This window comes from Accipiter gentilis, chromosome 19, assembly GCF_929443795.1.
Source record: "Accipiter gentilis chromosome 19, bAccGen1.1, whole genome shotgun sequence".
NCBI lineage: Eukaryota > Metazoa > Chordata > Aves > Accipitriformes > Accipitridae > Astur > Astur gentilis.
The window spans coordinates 28,296,016-28,314,669 of NC_064898.1; the positions used below are offsets into that span (position 1 = coordinate 28,296,016).

Below are 18,654 nucleotides of genomic sequence, written 5' to 3' on the forward strand. Positions count from 1 at the left end.
CCCCCCCCCGGAAGGCAATTTCCCCCCTGCCCTGGCCCAGTGCCCTCCTCAAGCTCCAGCATCCCACAGCCAGGCTCTCCCAATAGCAGCTGCTTGTCTAAACCCAATGCTGTGCCACAGCACAGGGCATCCCTGTCTCTTTTGGGGACGGTTTGGGGCCCGTCTCATGGTCTCCTGCTGGCCCCAGGCAGCCACGATCCCACCACAGGGCTAGTGGAGCCCCGAGCCCCCCGAGAGACATTCCCGCACAGTTGCTGATCTGGGCAAGGCCGAGAACAAGTAGGATCACGTGGTCCTGATCACCACTCAATCCTCCAGCTGCCAGCTCCCAGCACAGAGTGACCCTGGCCCCTTGCTTCAGTGCCAGCAGCCCAGGCAGGGGGGCACAGCCCCTGCAGCCAGGCTGGGAGAGCATTGGGCAATGTGGCCCCCCCCCCCCCCCCCCCCCAGGGCAGCTCTGCTGCCTCCCCAGATCCTCCTGGCTCTGGCCCAGGAAGGGCAGGGGCAGCCTTGCCCCCCCACCCCCGGCCAAATCGGCCTCCAGCCCGGGGGGCCCCTGCCCACCGCTCTGCACACACAAGCGATCCGTACCGCTTTATTCTGGAGTCTTACAGAAGTTGGGAGGGAAGAGGGGGTCAGACCTTCACCAGGAAAGGGGGGGGGGGGGGTGGTGGTGGTGTGTCAGATCCAGACATTAAATTACCAGGGATTAAATTAGCAAGAAAAACAAACTGTTTTGTCTCAGGAGAAAGTGCCCAAGTGCTGCATGTGGCCAGGGCTGGAAGCAACACTCAGCTGGAGCAGGACAGAGCTCTGGCCCCTGGGACGCTGGCCAGGGCCCTGGCCCCACCGTGCATGGCACACGCACCCTCGGCACACACACCCTCAGCACACACAGACAGACATGCACATGCACCTGCCTGGGACGTGGCCAGCGTTTGGTCCTTGGTTGAAGTCCCCACAGCCTGGTGGCCCCAACAGGGCCCAAGCATCAGGGTGGCGAGAGGACCCGCATCTGCCCAGCACTTGCCTGCCCACAGTTCACTAGCAGCAGTGCGTGGGGTCTCCCCCAGCCCCCAGGATGGGCCCCCCACCAGACCGGGCAAGCGCAGCTCTGGAAGCAGCCTGCATGGCTCACCCTGCACATGGGGGAGTGTAGTGTGAGGCTGCGGGGGGCAGCCCCCAGTTCGGCTGGGGAGGGAGTGCAAGAGCAGCTACCTGGGAAACACCAGGGTTCAGCGAGGAGGGAGACAGAGCAACCCCAAAGCTGGGAGAGAAGGCAGGAGCCCCTGCTGCCAGCCGTGGGGCTGGGAAGCCAGAAGCCCCCCCAGGCCAGGGAGGGGACCCGGCTGTCCGGGTGTCATCCCTCCATAGCTTCGTCTTCATTTTGGAAACGAACACTTCTGCCGCAGGGCAGGGGTATTCCTGGGCTGGGCCCCAGGGAGTGGGGAGCCCCACGGAGGAGGCCTGGTGGGGAGGGGCACACTCCGGTCCTGTCCCAGGGGAGGCAGAGGGAAAGCTGTGGAGTGTCCCACCCCACCCAAGGCATGCGGTGGGGTCTGGGGCACAAGACCCCAGCAAGGGAGGAGTCTGCTGCCCCCCCCAGGGTGCCAGGAGGCAGGGAGGGCTCCCGGCCATCGTGCTGGGGGTCTGTGCTAAAGGAGCATGGATGAGCTGGGCAGGGCTGGGCTCTGCCCAAGGGGGAGACACGGAACAGGGGAGACCCAGCCTCTCCGGGGTCCTCTCCCCAGGCAGGACCAGGGCCCCGCTTGAAGCCTCCCATTCCCCCCCCAAACCAGGCCCCCCCCATGCCCGGTGGGCGAAGCCCAGCTGCAGCAGGGCCCAGGCCGCGTCCCCTGCTCACTCCGCGAGCACGCGGCCCGGCCCCACACCAGCGGGCAGAGGTCAGAATTCAGGTCCATAGTGCCCCCAGCCAGAGCACGTGGGGGGGCAGAGGGGGGGTTCACTGCTCCTCCAGCCAGGAGGGCTTCTCAGCACCGGGGGTCTTCAGCTTGATGTTGAACTGCTTGAGGGTCTGCTCCAACTGCTGCTGGTTCCCAGCGAAGTAGGCAGAGATGGCGTTGTGGAAGAGCAGTAGCTGCTTGTGCATCACCTTGATCTGGGAAGAGCAGGAGGGGTCAGCCTGCAGCGAGCCAGCTCCTCTGCCCAGCACCCAGAGAAAGGGCAGGGAGCAGAGACACAATGCCCACCCAGTGCAGGAGGGGGAGGTTGGAGCTGCTGCCAGCAGCTCCCAAAAGCTAGCCCTGAAAGCCAGAAGGCCACAAGGCAGGAGCCATGACAGCAAGAGGTGGGCAGAGATGGGCGTTCCCCTGCCCTTCCCCGTTCACAGGTGCTATCCACCCAAAGAGAGATGTCAGGTGGGCAGCTGCAAGGCAGCATGGCCAAGGGACAAAACACATGCACGGCAGACCCCCAATCTGCGCCCCACGGCCCTCCCCACCTTGTTCTCCTCTAAGAACTTGAGCTTGATGGCCACATCAGCACGCAGCTTTTCATACTTGTCCTTGTGGCTTTGGAACTGGCTCTGGGCTGCGTCCAGCCGGCACAGAGTGCTAGCGTCCCGAGGGCCCATGCTCAGCTCCTCCAGGTCTGTGCGGTATGCATCGTACTCCAGCCTGTGCAGGGACAGCCAGTGTCGGAGCTACACTGCAGCTCTGCAATTCCCCCCCCAGGGACGCCCGGCACCCATCAGGAACCCGGCTCGCGGGCCATGCTGCCATTCTACCTGGCTGTCTCGTACTGTTTGACCGTCATGAGCGTGTCCTCCATGGTCTTGTTCACCAGCGTGTTGATGCTGGAGACAAAGAAGTTGACAGCCCCCAGTAGTGTTTCTCCATTCTTGCAGAGCAGTTTCTGTGTTTCTGCATTGTAACCAAACTCCTCCTGGGAGAGGAGGACAAGTCAGGGTCCATAGCAGCAAGGCCCCCTCTCTCCTCCCACATGCCCAGAATCAGCCTGGCCTTGGGTGCTCCAAGGAGGTGCTGGGACACGGCCCTTCACACTCTCCCCTGCCCCACAGCCTTCACTGAGCACTGTTATCCCCAGCCTCCTCCTGCTTCTCCTCAAGCACCTGGAGCTGAGAGCTGCCCCCAGCCGTGCTGCAGAGCCTGAGGTTGATTTGGGTCTCTAGGTCTCCTCCCCAGCCACAAGGGGCTGCAGCACAGGCAGAGGCATGGCAGGTGCCACCTCCCCTGTGGGCATACCTGCAGCTCAGGAGACTTCTGGCTGAGGTCCGCAAAGGCATCCCCCAGGGCATGCTGTGTTTGCACCAGGCTGTAGAAGTGGTTGGTGAGAGCCCGTGCGAGCTGCAGCACACACTCGTACTTGCGCTTTGTCTCCCGGAGCAGCTCAATCTGCGTCTCCAGCTCAAGGTCCACGGTGCGGGAGCCCCGGCCAAACCGCTCCGAGATCAGCTGCTTGGTACACTGCAGGGTGAGGGAGGAAGGCATCAGGAGGCCCCAGGTCCCTGGCCAACGGGAACGGCTCCTTGCTGTTGCAGGCAGCTGCAGCACAGCTGTCCCCACAAATTCTGCAGGGAGATCCCCAGATGCATCCTCCACCTCCCACTGCTCCTTTGCCCCTAGTGCAGGGGCTGGCCCAACCCTCCTCAGCCTGCTGCACGGTGGCCCCGGCAGCGAGCCAGACCATCCTGATGGTCCTGGGAAGCAGCTCACCTTGTACGTGTTGATACCCCATTTCTTGACAATGTCAAACTTCTCCACGGCGATGCCACGGACAACTTCCTCTCCTCCGACGGCTGGGCTGGGGTGGGGCTGGTGCAGCCCGGAGCCTGGAACAGACACAGCCCCACATGGCATCAGCTCAGCAGGGCAGCAGCACCCGTGATGACACAGGCCAGGCTGCTCACTCAAAACCAACAGTGCCTTCACAGTGGGGCACTGTGGCTGCACCCAGAGGGCTCAGGGCACTGGGAGGAGCACAGGACTGCCACAGGGCTGCATTGGGGTTCAACAAAGCCCATGCACAACAGGTTTGTGGTCCAGGCAACACCCAGCCCTGCCTGGGAAGCTGCCACTGCACCTGCAGTGGCGCAGCACTAGGCACCTTGCCCTGCTCAGGCCCCAGTCCGGAACAGCTCTCCCCCACCAGCAGCAAGGGTACAAACTGGGAGCATTAATGGGCTCCAGCCCATCTTGCACTGCTGCGTGCCTAATTGGCTTGCAGGCGTCACGAAGCAACACCTCGTGCACACAGCAGGGAACCTGCTCCTATGAGCCCTTCCAGAGAGGTCCCACGCAGGGCCCCGGCACTGGCAGCAGTGGCAGCTGACCCTGCAGAAGGCACTGACCCCAGCCTACCTCATCACCAGCCCAGCCACCCCTGCTCTTACAGACAGGGTCCCAGCACCTTCCATGCTGCACTGTGCTCCCCTCAGCCCAGAGCAGCATCCTGCCTGACCCCTCTCCTCACCAAGTGGGCCAGAGGAGAGAGGAGGTAACTGGCAGCACCTGGGGGAGGCAACCCACGGGGGCTCCTCGCACAGCCAGGCACCATCTGCATCTCACCTTTGAGCCACCCAGTGCCCTGGCAGCACCATCCTCTCCCCCCAGAGCACCCAGACCAAGACCTTGCTGTGGCTGCTGGGGGAGGTGAGTGGTGGTCTTCCTCCCACAGCAGCGGGCTCACCTGCCTGCACGCTGGTGACTATGTGGGGCTGCAGCCAAGTCTCTGTGCTCCAAGGGACCCCAGCACTAACCAGGCACCCTAACCTGGGGCAAGGGGCCCAAGCTCAGGAGGGGGGGGGGGGGGGCCACAGAGTGCCAGCCAGGGGCTGGGTGGCCACAGTACCTGCTGAAGCACCCGCCTGGTTGGCCATCCTGCTGGCGGCAGATGCACTGGGGGAGACGGATGGTCCTCGGGGTGGGTGAGGTTGGACAAGACAGCCTGGAAATGGAGGGGCTGGCAGGTGTTGAGCAGAGAGGGGCAAGAGGAGATGGGGCGGTGTGTTGGGCATGGGGGCAGGAACGGCCAGGACAGAGGATGAGTGTGCGGGTGGGATGGCAGCAGGGGAGAGCAAGGGGAGCAGATGAGTGTGACGTGAAATCACAAGACATGGCTGGCTGCCAGACGGATACCTCCCGCACCAGGTGCTCCCTCCCCACTCCTTCTGTCCCATCAGCTGGCGTCACCATGCCCCATGAGCCGAGAGCTGGACAGGCCCAACGTGACAGACAAAGAGGGACAGCAACCACAGCACACACCTCCTTCTGCCACCCGCTCGTGCTGCTCTTCGGCACAGCAGGCTGGGAGCAAACGCACACGTCCTCTCCGCCTGTGCAAATCAACTCACTCAAGCCTAGCACAGCATGGAGCAGCTGTCTGCTGCGGAAGAGCCCACTGGGCAAGTCAGGGGACAGAGACTCGTGTGAAATAGGACCATGAGGGACAGAGGGCGAGAGACACAGCTGCACCAGAGCTGCCTCGGCAGTGCCAACTTGGCCCAGCCCAGCCCAGTACCACCAACGCTCACCGTGGACCCACTGGGCCACCGCTGCCCCATGCCTGGGCATACCTCCGTGGGGGGTGTGGGGAGCAGCAGGGCCCTGGGGCTGTGGCACTCCTGCCCACACTGCTGCCTGGCAGGCAGGATGCTCGCAGCTGGGCCTTGCAATCAGGAGCACCCGCAACCCCAGGACCAGCCTGAGCAACAAGAAAAGGAAATGAGCGGAGAGAGTAGGGCTCAGAGCCACCCTGCCCCATCCCACCACGGGCAGGCCATCCCCGACACAACCACCGGCACCAGCGCATCCCCAGAGCTCCCCAAGACCAGAGAAGAGGTGGGACACTGGAGTCTTTCCTCACCACTGGAGGAGGAGCCTGAGAGCTGCTGTGCGTCAGTACGCTGTAAAGCCCAGGCACCACAAGCCACTACCTGTGGCCCCGAGGTCCCCCACGCGACCGGCTGGGCCGTCCCCAGCAGGAGGCCCCACACCTGCAAGAGAGGGGAGCACCCAGGGCCCAGCCCTCCCACAGCACCCCGTGCAGCCTCCCTGTTAGTTATGGCATTTGGGGAGCACCAGAGGAGCGGGGTTAGGGGGTGGCGGCCCCTCCAGTCCCAGGCAGCCAGGCTCCACCAGCCCATCGGCACAGCCCAAGACCGCCAGGGAAGAAAGGGAAGGATCCGCCTTGCACTGGCAGGAGCCGCCATCCCAGGGAGGAGGTATTGTACCACATGGTTGAGGCTCAAGACAGAGCTCCTGCCTGTGCACAGAACCCTCCGCAAGGCCCGGCCGGGGGTCAGCCCTCCCTGCCTGGCACCACCACAGGCCGTGCCCCAACAGAGGGACCAGGCTCCTGGGCCCTGCGGCTCAAGCAGCACACCTCCCTCTCCACAGGCTCCCACAGCTCAATGGGGAACAAGAGGGTGGTGAGGCAAGCTGTGGCCTCCTTCCCATGATGGAGCCTCTCCATCCCACCTCTGCCGTCATGTGAGGAGCAGCACTACCCTTGTCACGCAGCCCCAGCTTTCCCCCACTGCCCCAGCCCCATCTGCGCAAGCCTGTGCCGCGGTCCAGCCTACCTTTGATGGTGCTGGTGGGGATAATGCCTTCAGCTGTACCCCCGTAGCCGCCAGAGACGATGCTGGTTTCATTGAGATTGGGCCCCGATACCATCACCTGCTGCAGGTCCTGGAGCGGAGGGAGGAGCACAGGCAGCTGAGGCACAGAGCTGGGACGCATGGCTGAGAGGACGGCCCGGCCCTGAAGCAGAGGGCCTGGGGCAGAGCGGCACAGCCCTGCCCTCCCCACCTCACACAGCCCAAAAAACAACATCCCAGGGTCCGGCACGTCCCCACCCGGCCTCAGCCACAAACCTGCTCCAAGCCGTCATCCTCTGGCAGGCTACCCGTGTCCCCGTTGCTGCTGATGGGGATCTCCATGGTGGCGGCCTTGCTCATGATCCCGTCTGACATCCTCAGGGCCTGCAAGGACACAGATGCTCTACTGGAGCCTGGGGACCAGGCAGAGACAGAGACCACCCTGTGTGGCTGGGGTCCCGGGGCTTCACCCAGCCAGGGAAATCCCAGGCTTCCCAGGCCAGGAGCCCACGGGGCCAAGGCCTGGGATGAGCTCCCAATGGCCAGGGAACAGGCAGAGGACAGCAGGCAGCTGGACCCATGCTGGCAGCCGCATGCACCGAGCAGCCTCTGCGGACACTGCACGGCACGGCATTCCCTCGGGACACGCCGCCCCGGTCCTGCTCGCAGCCTCCTGGCTCCCAGAACGCTCCTGGCAGAGCTGCACGTCCCAGAGAAGCCAGCCCCAGCTCTGGCTCATGGTACCGGAGCATGGCTGGCACGTTCCCTCCCGCCCCTTCAGCCCACGGCTCGCACGTTTTGGAGAAGAGATGGTTCTCCCCCGGCCCTCACGGCTCTCCGGGGCGCAGCAGCAGTCCGTCTGTCCCAGCTGGGTGGCAGACCATGCTCCGGGACAACCGGGGCTTTGCAGCAGACCAGCTCCTGGCCCAGAGCCCGGGAAAAGGGAGCCAAGAGCCACGTCGGCAAGCCAGGCCGCGCACCGGAGGGAGGAGCAGCAGCGAGGGCCCCGCTGCGCCCAGACCGGTCCAAGCACATTCCCGGGCAGGTGACTCCGGGCACTCCAGCGGCGCCGTTAGCTGCCTGCCCTGGCGGGGCCGCAGCCCCGACGGCAGCCGGACCCCCGGGAGAGGGCCCTGCCCTGCCTGGAGGGGACGAGGCCTGCGTGCCGACGACGCGGCTCCCCCCCCCCCCGGCAGCCCCCGCGGCTGGGGAACGGCCCCCGCAACGGCCCCCCCACCCCGGCACTGGCGCGCGGAGACGAGCGCACGGGAGGAGACGGGGCCGGCGGTCGCCCAAGGGCTCTCCACTGCGAGACGGCGGGCAGCCCAGGGAGCGCCCGGCCCCCGGCGACCCCCCCTACCCCGCAGGCCGGGCTTACCTGCCCGGGCACCCGCCCGCCCTCCCGGGCACCCGGCGGCCCCGCTTCCTCCACCGGTGCCCCCGGCCCGGCCCCCCGCCCGCAGCTCGGGAGCCCCGCTCCGCCTCGGCCCGGGACGCGCCGGAAGCCGCGTCACCGCCGCCAGCAGGGGCCGCCGGGAGACGGGCCGGACGTAGCGTCACCGGCGGGCGGTGGCGCCGGGCGGAAGCGGGGCGGAAGAGCCCTTCCCGCCCGGAAGCGCCGCCTCGGAGCCCCGGCGGCCCGGGGTGGCGCGGCCCCGCCGAGGGCGGCAGGGCCGGGCAGACTCACCCCTCCCCCCCCAGGGCATGGAGCCAGGCGCCGAGCACCAGCAGCAGCTCCGCAGCGTGAGGGCGGCCGGGGCCGGGACTGGCGGGGGCTCGGCTGGGGGCCCGGGGGGGGGGGGGTCGGGCCGGCTGGGCTGGTGGGGGCCCGGGCGCTGCGGAGAGGGGGGCCGGGTTGGCGGGGGTCCTGGGGTGAGCGTGTGCCAGTGCCGCCTCTCTTCCAGCTGCGGGACTTCCTGCTGGTCTACAACCGGATGACCGAGCTCTGCTTCCGCCACTGCGTCTCCAACCTCAACTACCGCCTGCTCACCCGGCGCGAGGTGAGGCCGCGGGGCTGCCCGGGGGTGGCCAGAGCCCACGGTCCGGCGGGCAGGCCCCGGCTGGAGCCCCCCTTCGCCGCTCTGATCCTCCCCGTCCCACAGGAGACGTGCCTCGAGAGCTGCGCCGGCAAGCTGGTCCACTCCAACCACCGCCTGATGCGCGCCTATGTGGCACTGATGCCCTCCCTCGTGCAGCGCCGCGCTTCCGACTATGAGGCCAGCGCAGCCCAGGCGTCCCAGATCTCGGCCACGGAGGGACCGGTGGCGGCGACGACGCCTGCCCTGCTGGGGGCTGGGGGACCAGGAACCGCTCCTGACTCGCTGGCAGCTCCGGGCCCCGGCGGACCCTCGCAAGGGGCTCCGGGTGCTGGCACGTAGCACAGCTGTCATCCTGGTTCTGACGACGGCAGTGGTGGGCCGGATGGTGACAGGATGGAGCCAGGCCCCGCGTTACCAGCGGGAGAAGTAACGTCTTGGTACTGTGGTGCAGTTTGGGCCTCCGCGTGCTGCCGGCAGCCCTGTTCCGGAGCCGCAGATCCACTCTGCACCCAGACCTGGCCTTGAGTGTCTGCGTCCTCTAGAGTGTCAGCATTGAGAGCCTCCTGGCAGTGGCCAAGCCTGTTCTGTGCCGGCTGGGGCTGGTGGGGGGTGCAGAGTGCACCAAAAAAGAAATGGCAGTGTCTGCCCTTCCGGCCAGGGGAGTTCCCTCCTGAACTGTCTCCTAACAGCTCCTGCACTTGGTTTTCCTGCTCCAGACCTGGGGCGCTAGTATTGCAAGGAAATGGTTTCCTAGTGATAATAAAACATTTTTTCATTAACGTTTTGCTGTTAATGTGTCATGAGGGTGAGTAGAACCATGGCCCTGCTGGTCCCTCCTGGATGGTGCACCCCGTGGGGGCAAGGGCTCCTCTCCCTGAGGTGCAGGGTTGGTGTTGCTCGTTCTGGGAGCCCTTTTGGAGTCCTTCCCCACTTTGGCTGTTGGCATCAGAACAGGCTGCAGGGTATGGCTCTGTGGGTATGAGCCCTTCCTCAGTGAGGCAGCAGAACCATCCTTGTGGAGCACAGCCAGGTCTGGCCCTGGGTACAGCAAGAAGGTGGTGGAGGCAGCTGAACCTGGTGGGCTTCAGTCAGTTCAAGGCTATGGCGGGTTGGGGCTTGCCAGGTCCAGCCACTGAGGCCAAGTGCTTTCCCGGGTGGTGCAGGGCGTGCCAGCAGTGTTGGTGTGGTGGTGCAGCCCCCCAGGCCACGCTGCAACGTCAGGACCAGCCAATGTTGTGTTCTTGTGCAGCGAGTTGGGACAGTCCGGTACTTCCTTATCCCAACTACAGTACAGTGAGTTAGGACAATTAGGCACCCCCCAACTGCACCTTGGGCTCCTGTTGCCTGGATCTGTACCTGAGACTCCCGCTGCCTGTGTTGTAACTCACTTTTGTCATTGCCTGACAAGAATTAATGGCTAGAATGGAATTACACCGACCAAAGCCAGTCATCTCACAAACTGACAAACGGCGGTCCCAAGCGAGGCCCTTTGAGCTCTCCTGGACTGCAGTGGGCTGTGACCAGCATCTCCCACTGAGGGGGATGCTTCTTGGAGCTTGTGGACTCCAGTTTGCAGAAATCGGAGGACCGTTGCTGAAAGCTGACAACGGGACCTGGGCTGATACCCTTTGCCCGTTGAAGCTCAACCCTTTGCCTGCTGAGAAATGCTGAGGCATTTGACGTGAATGTTTCACTGAATGGGTAATTTTTAACAGGTATACCTCTGTTTGTATATATCTATATCTATCTCTTAGTGTCTGTCTGTGTGCGTGTGTGAATTGACCTGGGTATCCGATAGTAGGTATAGTATAAATATTGCCCTTTCGAATCTATAATTAAGTCATTGTTGTGATTGTAGTAAATACTATTGAATCACTTTGTAAATGTTCAATTAGTCAAGGATTAAGTGCTGCTAAATCTTGTGATCCTCCTTAAACTGTGGATGAATCTTAGATGGCTGCTGCTGCACACATATAATCCCTTAAAACATAAACCGTTGCCCAAGTCTGGGACTAGGAGTGGATCCAGCCACACCTAAGGTCCTTCAGGAGTTTAGAAAGCAAGGGGGTCTTCCCTGAACCTTGTGACTCAATGGGAGGGGCTCCCCTACCCTTTTGTGTCTTTGGTCTTTGCATAAATCATTCTAGTTTGATTCCAACTTGACTTCCTTTGTACGCTTCATCCACGTGTTAAGTAATAGAGCGAACCTTGCCATCCAACTTTGTGAAGTCGCACTTTTATAAACTGCTATTGCATCACTTTTGCTAGTACCCTTGACGGTGATTCTTTAAGTGGCCCAAACCACTCATTTGCAATGGTGACAGGCGCGGAGTGCGCAGGGTGTTGCCTCTGCTGGCAACCATGTAAACATCCAGCCTTGGCCTGTGCCTGACCGGCACATGCTGCCGCTCCGGCTCCTGTCTCACTGGCGAGGATTGACGGATGCCAGTGGAGCGTGGGCGCTGGGTGCCCGCACTGGCGCTCTGCCCGGGAGGTGCCCCAGGCCCCGCTCTGCTCCGGCCCCACACAGGCTGCTGGGGCTGGAAGCCAGCTGGCACCGCCACCTCCCTGAGGGACAGCCACCGGCTGAGGCATCTTTGCCCTCCTCTCCCTGGGTCCGGCAGCCCAGCCCACGGAGGCTGGTGTCCCTGCTCACCGCACGCTGGGACCCTGTGCCATGGCTGGGGGCTGCGGGGCTGCCACCAGCATGGGCCAGGGGCTTCAGCCCCACGTGGGGCCCAGATGTGGCCTCACCAGCGCTTGCCCCAGTGCAGGAGCCAGTGCAGAGCAGCCATCACTGCTGGGGTGTGGTGCTGCCGCGGAGCCCCCGACACAGTGCCACCGGTTCGGGCACTGCTGGGCAGCACAGGGCATGGCACATCCCGGCTTTGGCCAGCCTGGAGCCGACATAGGCAAGAGATGGCCTCACTTGAAAGCAGCATGCTTGCTTCCGGTGCAGTGAGCGTTTGGGTTTTGTATTGCAGAGACTGGAAACATTTATACAACAGAAATAAAAGAGCATAAGCTTAACATACATTTGATGTCAGGCTCTAGTTCTGGCTATGATTAAGTAAACCTTGGCACATTTTTCCGAATTCTCAGTGACCCAGTATTGGTTTACCTCTTACCACAACGATGCAAAACCCGCACTGGCATCTGTCTCCGGCTGAACCCACGTGCCGACGGCTGCTCCTGCCGACGGCTGCACCCTGTGCTGGCACAGCCCATAGCTGCTTCACACCGTAGCGCTGCTCTGAGTCAGTTGGGGTCGGGAGAAGCTGCTGGGATGGCTTTGTGTGACAACAGATGGATTTGACAAAAAAGAGGGAACTCGGGCCATTTGTTTCATTTTGTTTATCATCTCTTTCAAATACTTGCAAGCTCTTGGCACCATGCATCATCTGCCCTTGCATTTACCAGCGTGCAGGAGCTGGAGGAATGGAAGGGGAAGGGACCTCTGCAGTGCAGTTCCTCTTTGGCTCATAGTTAACATGGATCTCCCATCTGCCACGTTTAAGGGGCTAAGCTGTTGCAGATGCTGAAAACTGAAGCCCGTTGAAGGTTTGTCACATAAGAGCAGCCCCTCTGATATTTTTCCAGGGCCTTTCTTGCCATACGTCCTTAGATGGCAAATCCAGCTGTGCTGTGGCAGTGGCCAGCTGTGAGCAGTGCTACCAGGGAGGTTCAGTCTGGCTGCCAGCGGAGAGCCGGGAGAGGTCCCCGAAGCAGCTGCGCAGTGTAGGCACAGGGTGCCTGGCAGAACATCTTCCTTGCCTGGGCGAGGTCCCTCGGCAAAGGCTGCCGAGGAGCGACTGGTACCGTGGAGAAAGGGGGCAGGTCCTTTGTTGGGAAGTGACTGAGTAAAGAACAGGAGCAGGGGAGAAGGTTGTTTTTCCCTGCAGAAAGAGGTTGCCAGGGAAGTACCACAGAGACCCCTGCGGGGACCACTGCTGGTCAGCCTGGGCACAAGCGATCTGGACGCACTGTGGCAGAGAGGGAGGCGAGAAAGTCTATTCACAGCACTGAGCTAACACAGCTAATTAAGCTCTGAGGAGCTGCAGCAGGACATCGCAGTACTGTGTGATACAGGGGCAGGATAAACTCAGTGTAAATAAATGGAAAGGGGCACCCATTTGACATTTTGCCTGTGAAGTGATGAGTTCTGAGCTGGCCACTGCCACTCAGGGGTCAGATCTCCAGGGGATGACAGCTGTTTCTATGCAAATGGCAGTTCAGTTCTCAGGGATGGTCAAAAAGCAAATCAAGTGCTACGAAAAGGAGTGAAGGTAATAGTGGAGGACAAAAGAGAACCTCCTTATGGTCCTCTTCTCAAACTGGAAAAGGTCCAGGGAGTGGCAGCAAGGGTGGTCAGAGGGCTGGAGCAAGCGAGCAGGCTGTGCATCCTTGGTGGGAAAAGATGCTTGCTCCATTCCTGTACTGGATTCTGGTCTGACCAAGAGCGGTTGCTGAGTGGGGCAGCAGTTGCTCTTTCAGTCTGTCTTAGAATACAGCTTTAATAAAAGCTGATTTGCGTAATGCAAGTTATTTAGGTCTGTTGATTTCAAAGTGTTATGTTCTAGCAAATACTTAACATCCTTCTAAATTTCTTGTCCTTTCTTGCTTGCCAAGAACCGACAGCTTCACAGCCGAAGAAAGTGGAAAAGATCTCACAAGCTGCTTCTGTCTGAAAATTTCCTCCTGACTGAGTTTAATGTGAGCTTTCCTTAGCTGTGGGAAATGAACATTTTTGCAGCATCAGCTACACCTGTTGCTGGCTGCGACTGTCCTCTGCTCACTGCTGTGCAACGCAGCGGAGCACAGACGCTGGCCCCACAGCCACCCGGCTGTCAGCTAGTCTTGCTCAAAGATTTGTCTGCAGCACCCTTTGTGCTAAAATTTATGGATTAGAATGTTCCAGGCACTCCAGTGATTTACTTTGGGCTGCCTAGTGGCTCCAGCATCCATCTCCCAAACTGAGCCCTTCCATTATGAGACAGCATTTCTCCTACATAGGGCAAGCTGATGTTTGCAGAAAACACCCAGTTCCCTTCCCCGGAGAGCGCGGTCCCAAGACAACTCTGACAGACGCGTGGTGCCGAGCTGTCAGCTGTAAAAGAAATGCTGGTGTCCTTAACAGCAATTACGTCATTTTCCTCACACACATGCACTTATTTTAATCCATGTTATTGCTCCTAATCAGATTATAGACAGAAAGTCTTGGCAGGCCTGTCTGTGTGCGTAAGCAGGTGAGTGTGTGAAGCCACGCACAGGGAGACTGATATGAGAATCCTCACTGTAACCTGGCAGCTTGATGTCTGGCAGTGACAGAGGACAGGACCCTCGGGGTATCTGTCATCTTTACAGGTTCCAGGCTTGCATGGAGCAGCTCCAGGCGCCAGAAATTCCTCTTCCCAGAGGGCTGCTCATTTGCCTCCCCAGGCGAGCCATCACACGGCAGAACTGCTGTCAGTCCTGCTGTTTGGCATTACTTTTCTCCTGGTTGTTTTTCTCCTCTGGTGTCCAGCTCCCAGAGTCTGAGATAAAGAAGTCATTATCCCACTCTACTCAGCGCTTGTCAGGCCACACCTGGAATACTGTGACCAGTTTTGGTCCCTGCTATACAAAAAAGCTGTGGACAGGCTGGAAAGGGTCCAGAGAAGGGCCACAAAGATGATCCAAGGACTGGGAAGCCTGCCTTATGAGGAAAGGCTGAGACAATGGGGTTTGTTCAGCCAAAAAGAAGAAGAAAAGAAGAGAAAAGAAGGCTTAGAGGATACCTTATCACCATGTTCCAGTATCTTAAGAGTGGCTATAAAGAAGATGGACACTCCCTTTTAACAAGGAGTCACATGGAAAAGACAAGGGGTAATGGGTACAAGTTACTCCTGGGGAGATTCCAACTGGATGCAAGAGGAAAATTTTTCACAGTGAGAACAATCAGCCATTGGAATAATCTCCCTAGGGAAGTGGTGGATTCCCCAACATTGGACGCTTTTAAGATTCAGATGGACAGGGTGCTGGGCCACCTTGTCTAGACTGTGCTTTTGCCAAGAAAGGTTGGGCCAGATGATCCATGAAGTCCCTTTCAACCTGGCAGTCTACAATTCTATGAAAAAGAGGAGTTGGAGCCATTGGAGAGGTCTCTGACAAGCTCCTCCATTGGGAGGAGCATTCTCCACTGGGAAAGATGTGTTTTGCCCATAAACAATGTCACAGAAAATTCAGCCAAGAACAATGGCATCTGCCTAGGCTTTCAAGAAGATAGTGTATGTGTGGGACGAGAACTAAGATTCCTTTCTTGAACTCTATTCCTTTGTCACTGACATTTTGCAGCTATCTTTGAAAAGGCAAAATGATCCAGAACAGTTTAAACTAGGGGCCCTGGTGATTTATACTATTTTGGGGAAATAATTTATCCTAAAGGCAAGTGGACAGATTTGTTTGGCCAATGGCTGCCAAATTGCTTACTGTAACGAGCAGGGTGAGGGCAGTGTACAGCAGCTGATGACACATCTTTGTGCACTGCAGCTTGCACAACTGCTTGAGGTTTTGTGCAGCTGATTAGTGCAACAGGAGCTCACAGGCATAAGTGGACCCTCACAGCGCAGCTGATGATGGCTTATTACAGCAATTCTGAACTCGTGACCTACCCAGAGATGCCAGATCTCATCCTGCTGCATAGATCAGCGGGCTTCTTGGCAAGGCTTTCTGCTCCATTTCTTTCCTGTCCTCCAGATCACTGCATGTCTCATCTCCCCAGGTTTTTGGCTCAGTGTATCTTACAATAGCTGTTCACCCCTTTTGCACCGGATTTCACCTGGAAGCTACTTCACAGTTGCACCACCAGACTGCAAGTCTCCCATCATACAGTGTGCGCAGCTTATCCAGCTCTCAAACCTGGGAAAGAGCATACCTCACTTGGTAATAGGCTAACCACCACCCGAGCAGCGCAGTTTGTTTGTCTGAGAGCAAACCACTCTACTATTGCATATATGTGAAAGGTAAAGCTGAGGCAAAGCCGAGCTGCTGAACCACCTGGCTCACTCCAGTCTTCCCTTGCCACAGCCCTACCTGCTTGTGCTGCCTTGTGGCACTGCCTCTGTCCGAGACTGCATCCCCGTAGCGCCAGAATGCGGCGCTGCCATCATCCCCTTTGTACTGGCTGAAGTGTCTGGACCTTCCTTGAGTTTTAACTGTCTGTATGTGCACCTTCACTGCATGTCTGCAGACAAGCACTTCTGAATGCGGTATCTCACTGCACCAATGTCTATCATGTCATGCTCTAAACTCTCTTCTCCCTTTGCATTTATATTGTCTTAAAAAAAGTGGGGTATGCCCTTTCCACTAAAGCACTTGTTCCTGTACCAGGTGCTTTTTATAGCCACCTTTTTCTCTCACTCCCCTGTGCCCTATGAAGGGCCTCTTTTTATATTGTTGAAGGCCTGTATATAATGTGCACACACAGACATCGGCACACATATGTACAGGCTTCTTTGTGTTTTTATAGACAGATCTGCATTTTCTGAGTCAGCCATCATCTTTATTGTCCAATCTGCTCTCCAACCTGCCAGCTCATTGCTGAAGCATGAGCACAGAATCCCAGAATGGCTGTGGTTGGCAGGGACCTCTGGAGATCATCCAGTCCAAGCCCCTGCCCAAGCAGGGTCAGCCAGAGCTGGGTGCCCAGGACCATGTCCAGTTGGGTTTTGAAAATCTCCATGGAGGGAGAGTCAACAACCTCTCTGGGTAACCTGTGCCAATGCTTGACCATCCTCACAGTAAAAATGTTTTTTAAATGGAACCTCCTTTTTTTTTTTTTTTTTTTTTTTTTTTTGGCACCTGTTGCCTCTTGTGCTTTCATTGGTTGCTACTGAGAAGAGTCTGGGTCCATCTACTTTACACCTTCCCTTCGGGTATTTATACAAATAGACACGGACACCTTGAGCCTTCTCTTCCCCAGGCTGAACAGTCCCAGCTCATAGCAGAGATGCTCCAGTCCCTTCATCATCTTTGCGGCCCTTCACTGGACTCTCCAGTATGTCCATCTCTCTTCTGTGCTGGAGAGCCCAGCATTGGACCCAGCACTCCAGCTGTGGTCTCACCAGTGCTGAGTAGAGGGACAGGATCACCTCCTTTGACCTGCTGGCAACACTCCTGATGCAGCCCAGGATACCATTCACTGCCTTTGCAGTAAGGGCACATTGCTGTTTCAACTTCAACTTGGTGTCCACCAGGACCCCCAGGTCCTTTTTTGCCAAGCTGCTTTCCAACTGGGTGGCCCCCAGCATATATTCTTGCACAGGGTTGTTCCTCCTCAGGTGCAGGACTTTGCACCTCCCCATGTTGAACTTTGTGAAGTTCCTGTCAGTCCATTTTGCCAGCCTGTCGAGGTCCCTCTGGATGACAGCATGACCCTATGGCACATCAGCCACTCCTCCCAGTTTTGTATTGTTTGCAGAAAATTGGAGAGATTCTGTCAGTGGTTTCTTCAGTCTGCCACAATGTCAGCATCCTTTGCTGGACAAATCATCTGCTCCCAGGAAAATGAGACACGGCCTTTTTGCATCTCCGGTCTTGGTCATTCCTGCAGAGATCTCAAAGGTGGAACCTTGAAGACATCACTGTAGAGGTGCACAAGTTGACCCCTGCCACGTCCCCAGAGGCTCTGTGAGCCTGTGCAAGTGTGCACACATGGGTCTACATGTGTCTGTGTGTGTACATATGCACTCACACACTCCCTTTTGCTGTCAGCAGAGTGATACAGGTAAAGCCCTGGCCTTACCTACCTCACTGCATTTCGAGATCTGTCTACAAGCTCCTTTACTTGCCCCCTGCTCCAAGCACCCCTCACCCTCTCATGGCCCATGGTGTGCCATTCCACTCATGCTTTCTTTGAGTCAGTTTGCTGGTTTATCCTAGCCGAGAACCCTTCTGCATTCCACATGCACTAGGACGGTGTTGGTGTGAAATGCTGAAAGGCTTTTGGGGACACGCTGGTGAGCCAAACCTTGTCTCCTGTCCCTGTCTTTCACTGGCTCTATAGAATCGAGGATTGTTGGCTGGAAGGAACTGAGCAGAAAGGGCAAACTCTGGCTTTTTATGGGTGATGCACAGTGTGTATATGAAATGGTCTGATGGGCAATTTTTCTGGACAGTAGTGCTTTGCATGAAGGTACAGATGACTGGCTGTACAGACACATCTGAAACAACAGCAGGCCCAGGTAGGCTTGCTCTCCATGCCAGGCGGCTGTATGTGGCTCGGTTCATACCTCACCAGCAGCTGCTATTGCAGAGGCATGGAGAAATGATGGGTGAAACAAGCCTACCGTCATGGTTTGCATGGAGGTTGACCCAGCACATGCACCTGTAGGCTACCAATTAAAGCGCCCAGGGGATGGTCTCAGGGGATGATCTATGTGACACTAGGACTGCTGGGGCCTGAGGGGCTCACCTTTCTCAATGGGGGAGAAGTATTTTTGCTTATGACTTGGAAGAGCTTCAAACTAGGTTCAAAGGGGGAAAGGAACAAAATCAGGCTTACTGGTGATAAGCTATGGGGTGGCAGAGCAATGTTTGAGGGATGGTGTGCTAGTGAGGGTTTTCACTCTGCTCCATGATGCGTCGAATACATTACTGTGTTGCTGCAGGTGGGTGGGGGACCATCATGGGCCTCTGGTGGTACAGTCACCCGTGGCCATGGCACAACCCACCCCTGCACACCTTCCCTGCCTGGGGGAGAGGCAGGACCGACAGCCTGCACCCTGCAGCACCCACGCACTGTCACCATCTCCTGCAAGATGCCCTGGACCTGACAGCACTCCTGTTGCACACCCACAGCCAGGCGCTGTGCCAGCACACACAGCAGGGCACAGCGGGGCGCTCCTGGTGCCATGCACTGTGCCATTGCACACTGCCAACAGTGAGCCCCAAGCACCGACAGCAGCACTGCTCCCCTTGCCTGAGCCCGCACCTGCTGCCCCTGTGCAGTCCCACAGCTGCTCTCCCAGCTCCACGATCACGCAGCAGCACACAGCA

General features: G+C 58.8%; 2 protein-coding genes across 4 annotated transcripts; one reads left to right on the forward strand and one right to left on the reverse strand.

The window, feature by feature from the left end:
- Positions 1-575: 575 nt before the first annotated feature.
- Positions 576-8,078, reverse strand: ARFIP2 (ADP ribosylation factor interacting protein 2). Of its 3 annotated transcripts, none has more exons than XM_049823240.1 (9): positions 7,959-8,078; positions 6,857-6,964; positions 6,563-6,671; positions 4,831-4,941; positions 3,696-3,811; positions 3,225-3,446; positions 2,747-2,904; positions 2,462-2,636; positions 576-2,119 (listed from the first exon to the last, which is right to left on the reverse strand). In XM_049823240.1, exons 2-9 carry the CDS (start codon positions 6,953-6,955, stop codon positions 1,964-1,966), a joined length of 1,146 nt encoding a protein of 381 aa, XP_049679197.1. In that variant the 5' UTR covers positions 6,956-6,964; positions 7,959-8,078; the 3' UTR covers positions 576-1,963. The 3 variants fall into 3 exon arrangements, with proteins under 3 accessions (XP_049679197.1, XP_049679195.1, XP_049679196.1); XM_049823238.1 differs by lacking the exon at positions 7,959-8,078 and adding an exon at positions 7,376-7,902; XM_049823239.1 differs by lacking the exons at positions 4,831-4,941; positions 7,959-8,078 and adding an exon at positions 7,376-7,890.
- Positions 8,079-8,154: 76 nt separating this feature from the next.
- TIMM10B (translocase of inner mitochondrial membrane 10B) lies at positions 8,155-9,398 on the forward strand. Its single transcript, XM_049823241.1, has 3 exons — positions 8,155-8,323; positions 8,485-8,580; positions 8,683-9,398. The coding sequence occupies exons 1-3, from the start codon at positions 8,285-8,287 to the stop codon at positions 8,956-8,958; spliced, it is 411 nt and encodes a 136-aa protein (XP_049679198.1). The 5' UTR covers positions 8,155-8,284; the 3' UTR covers positions 8,959-9,398.
- Positions 9,399-18,654: the final 9,256 nt, after the last annotated feature.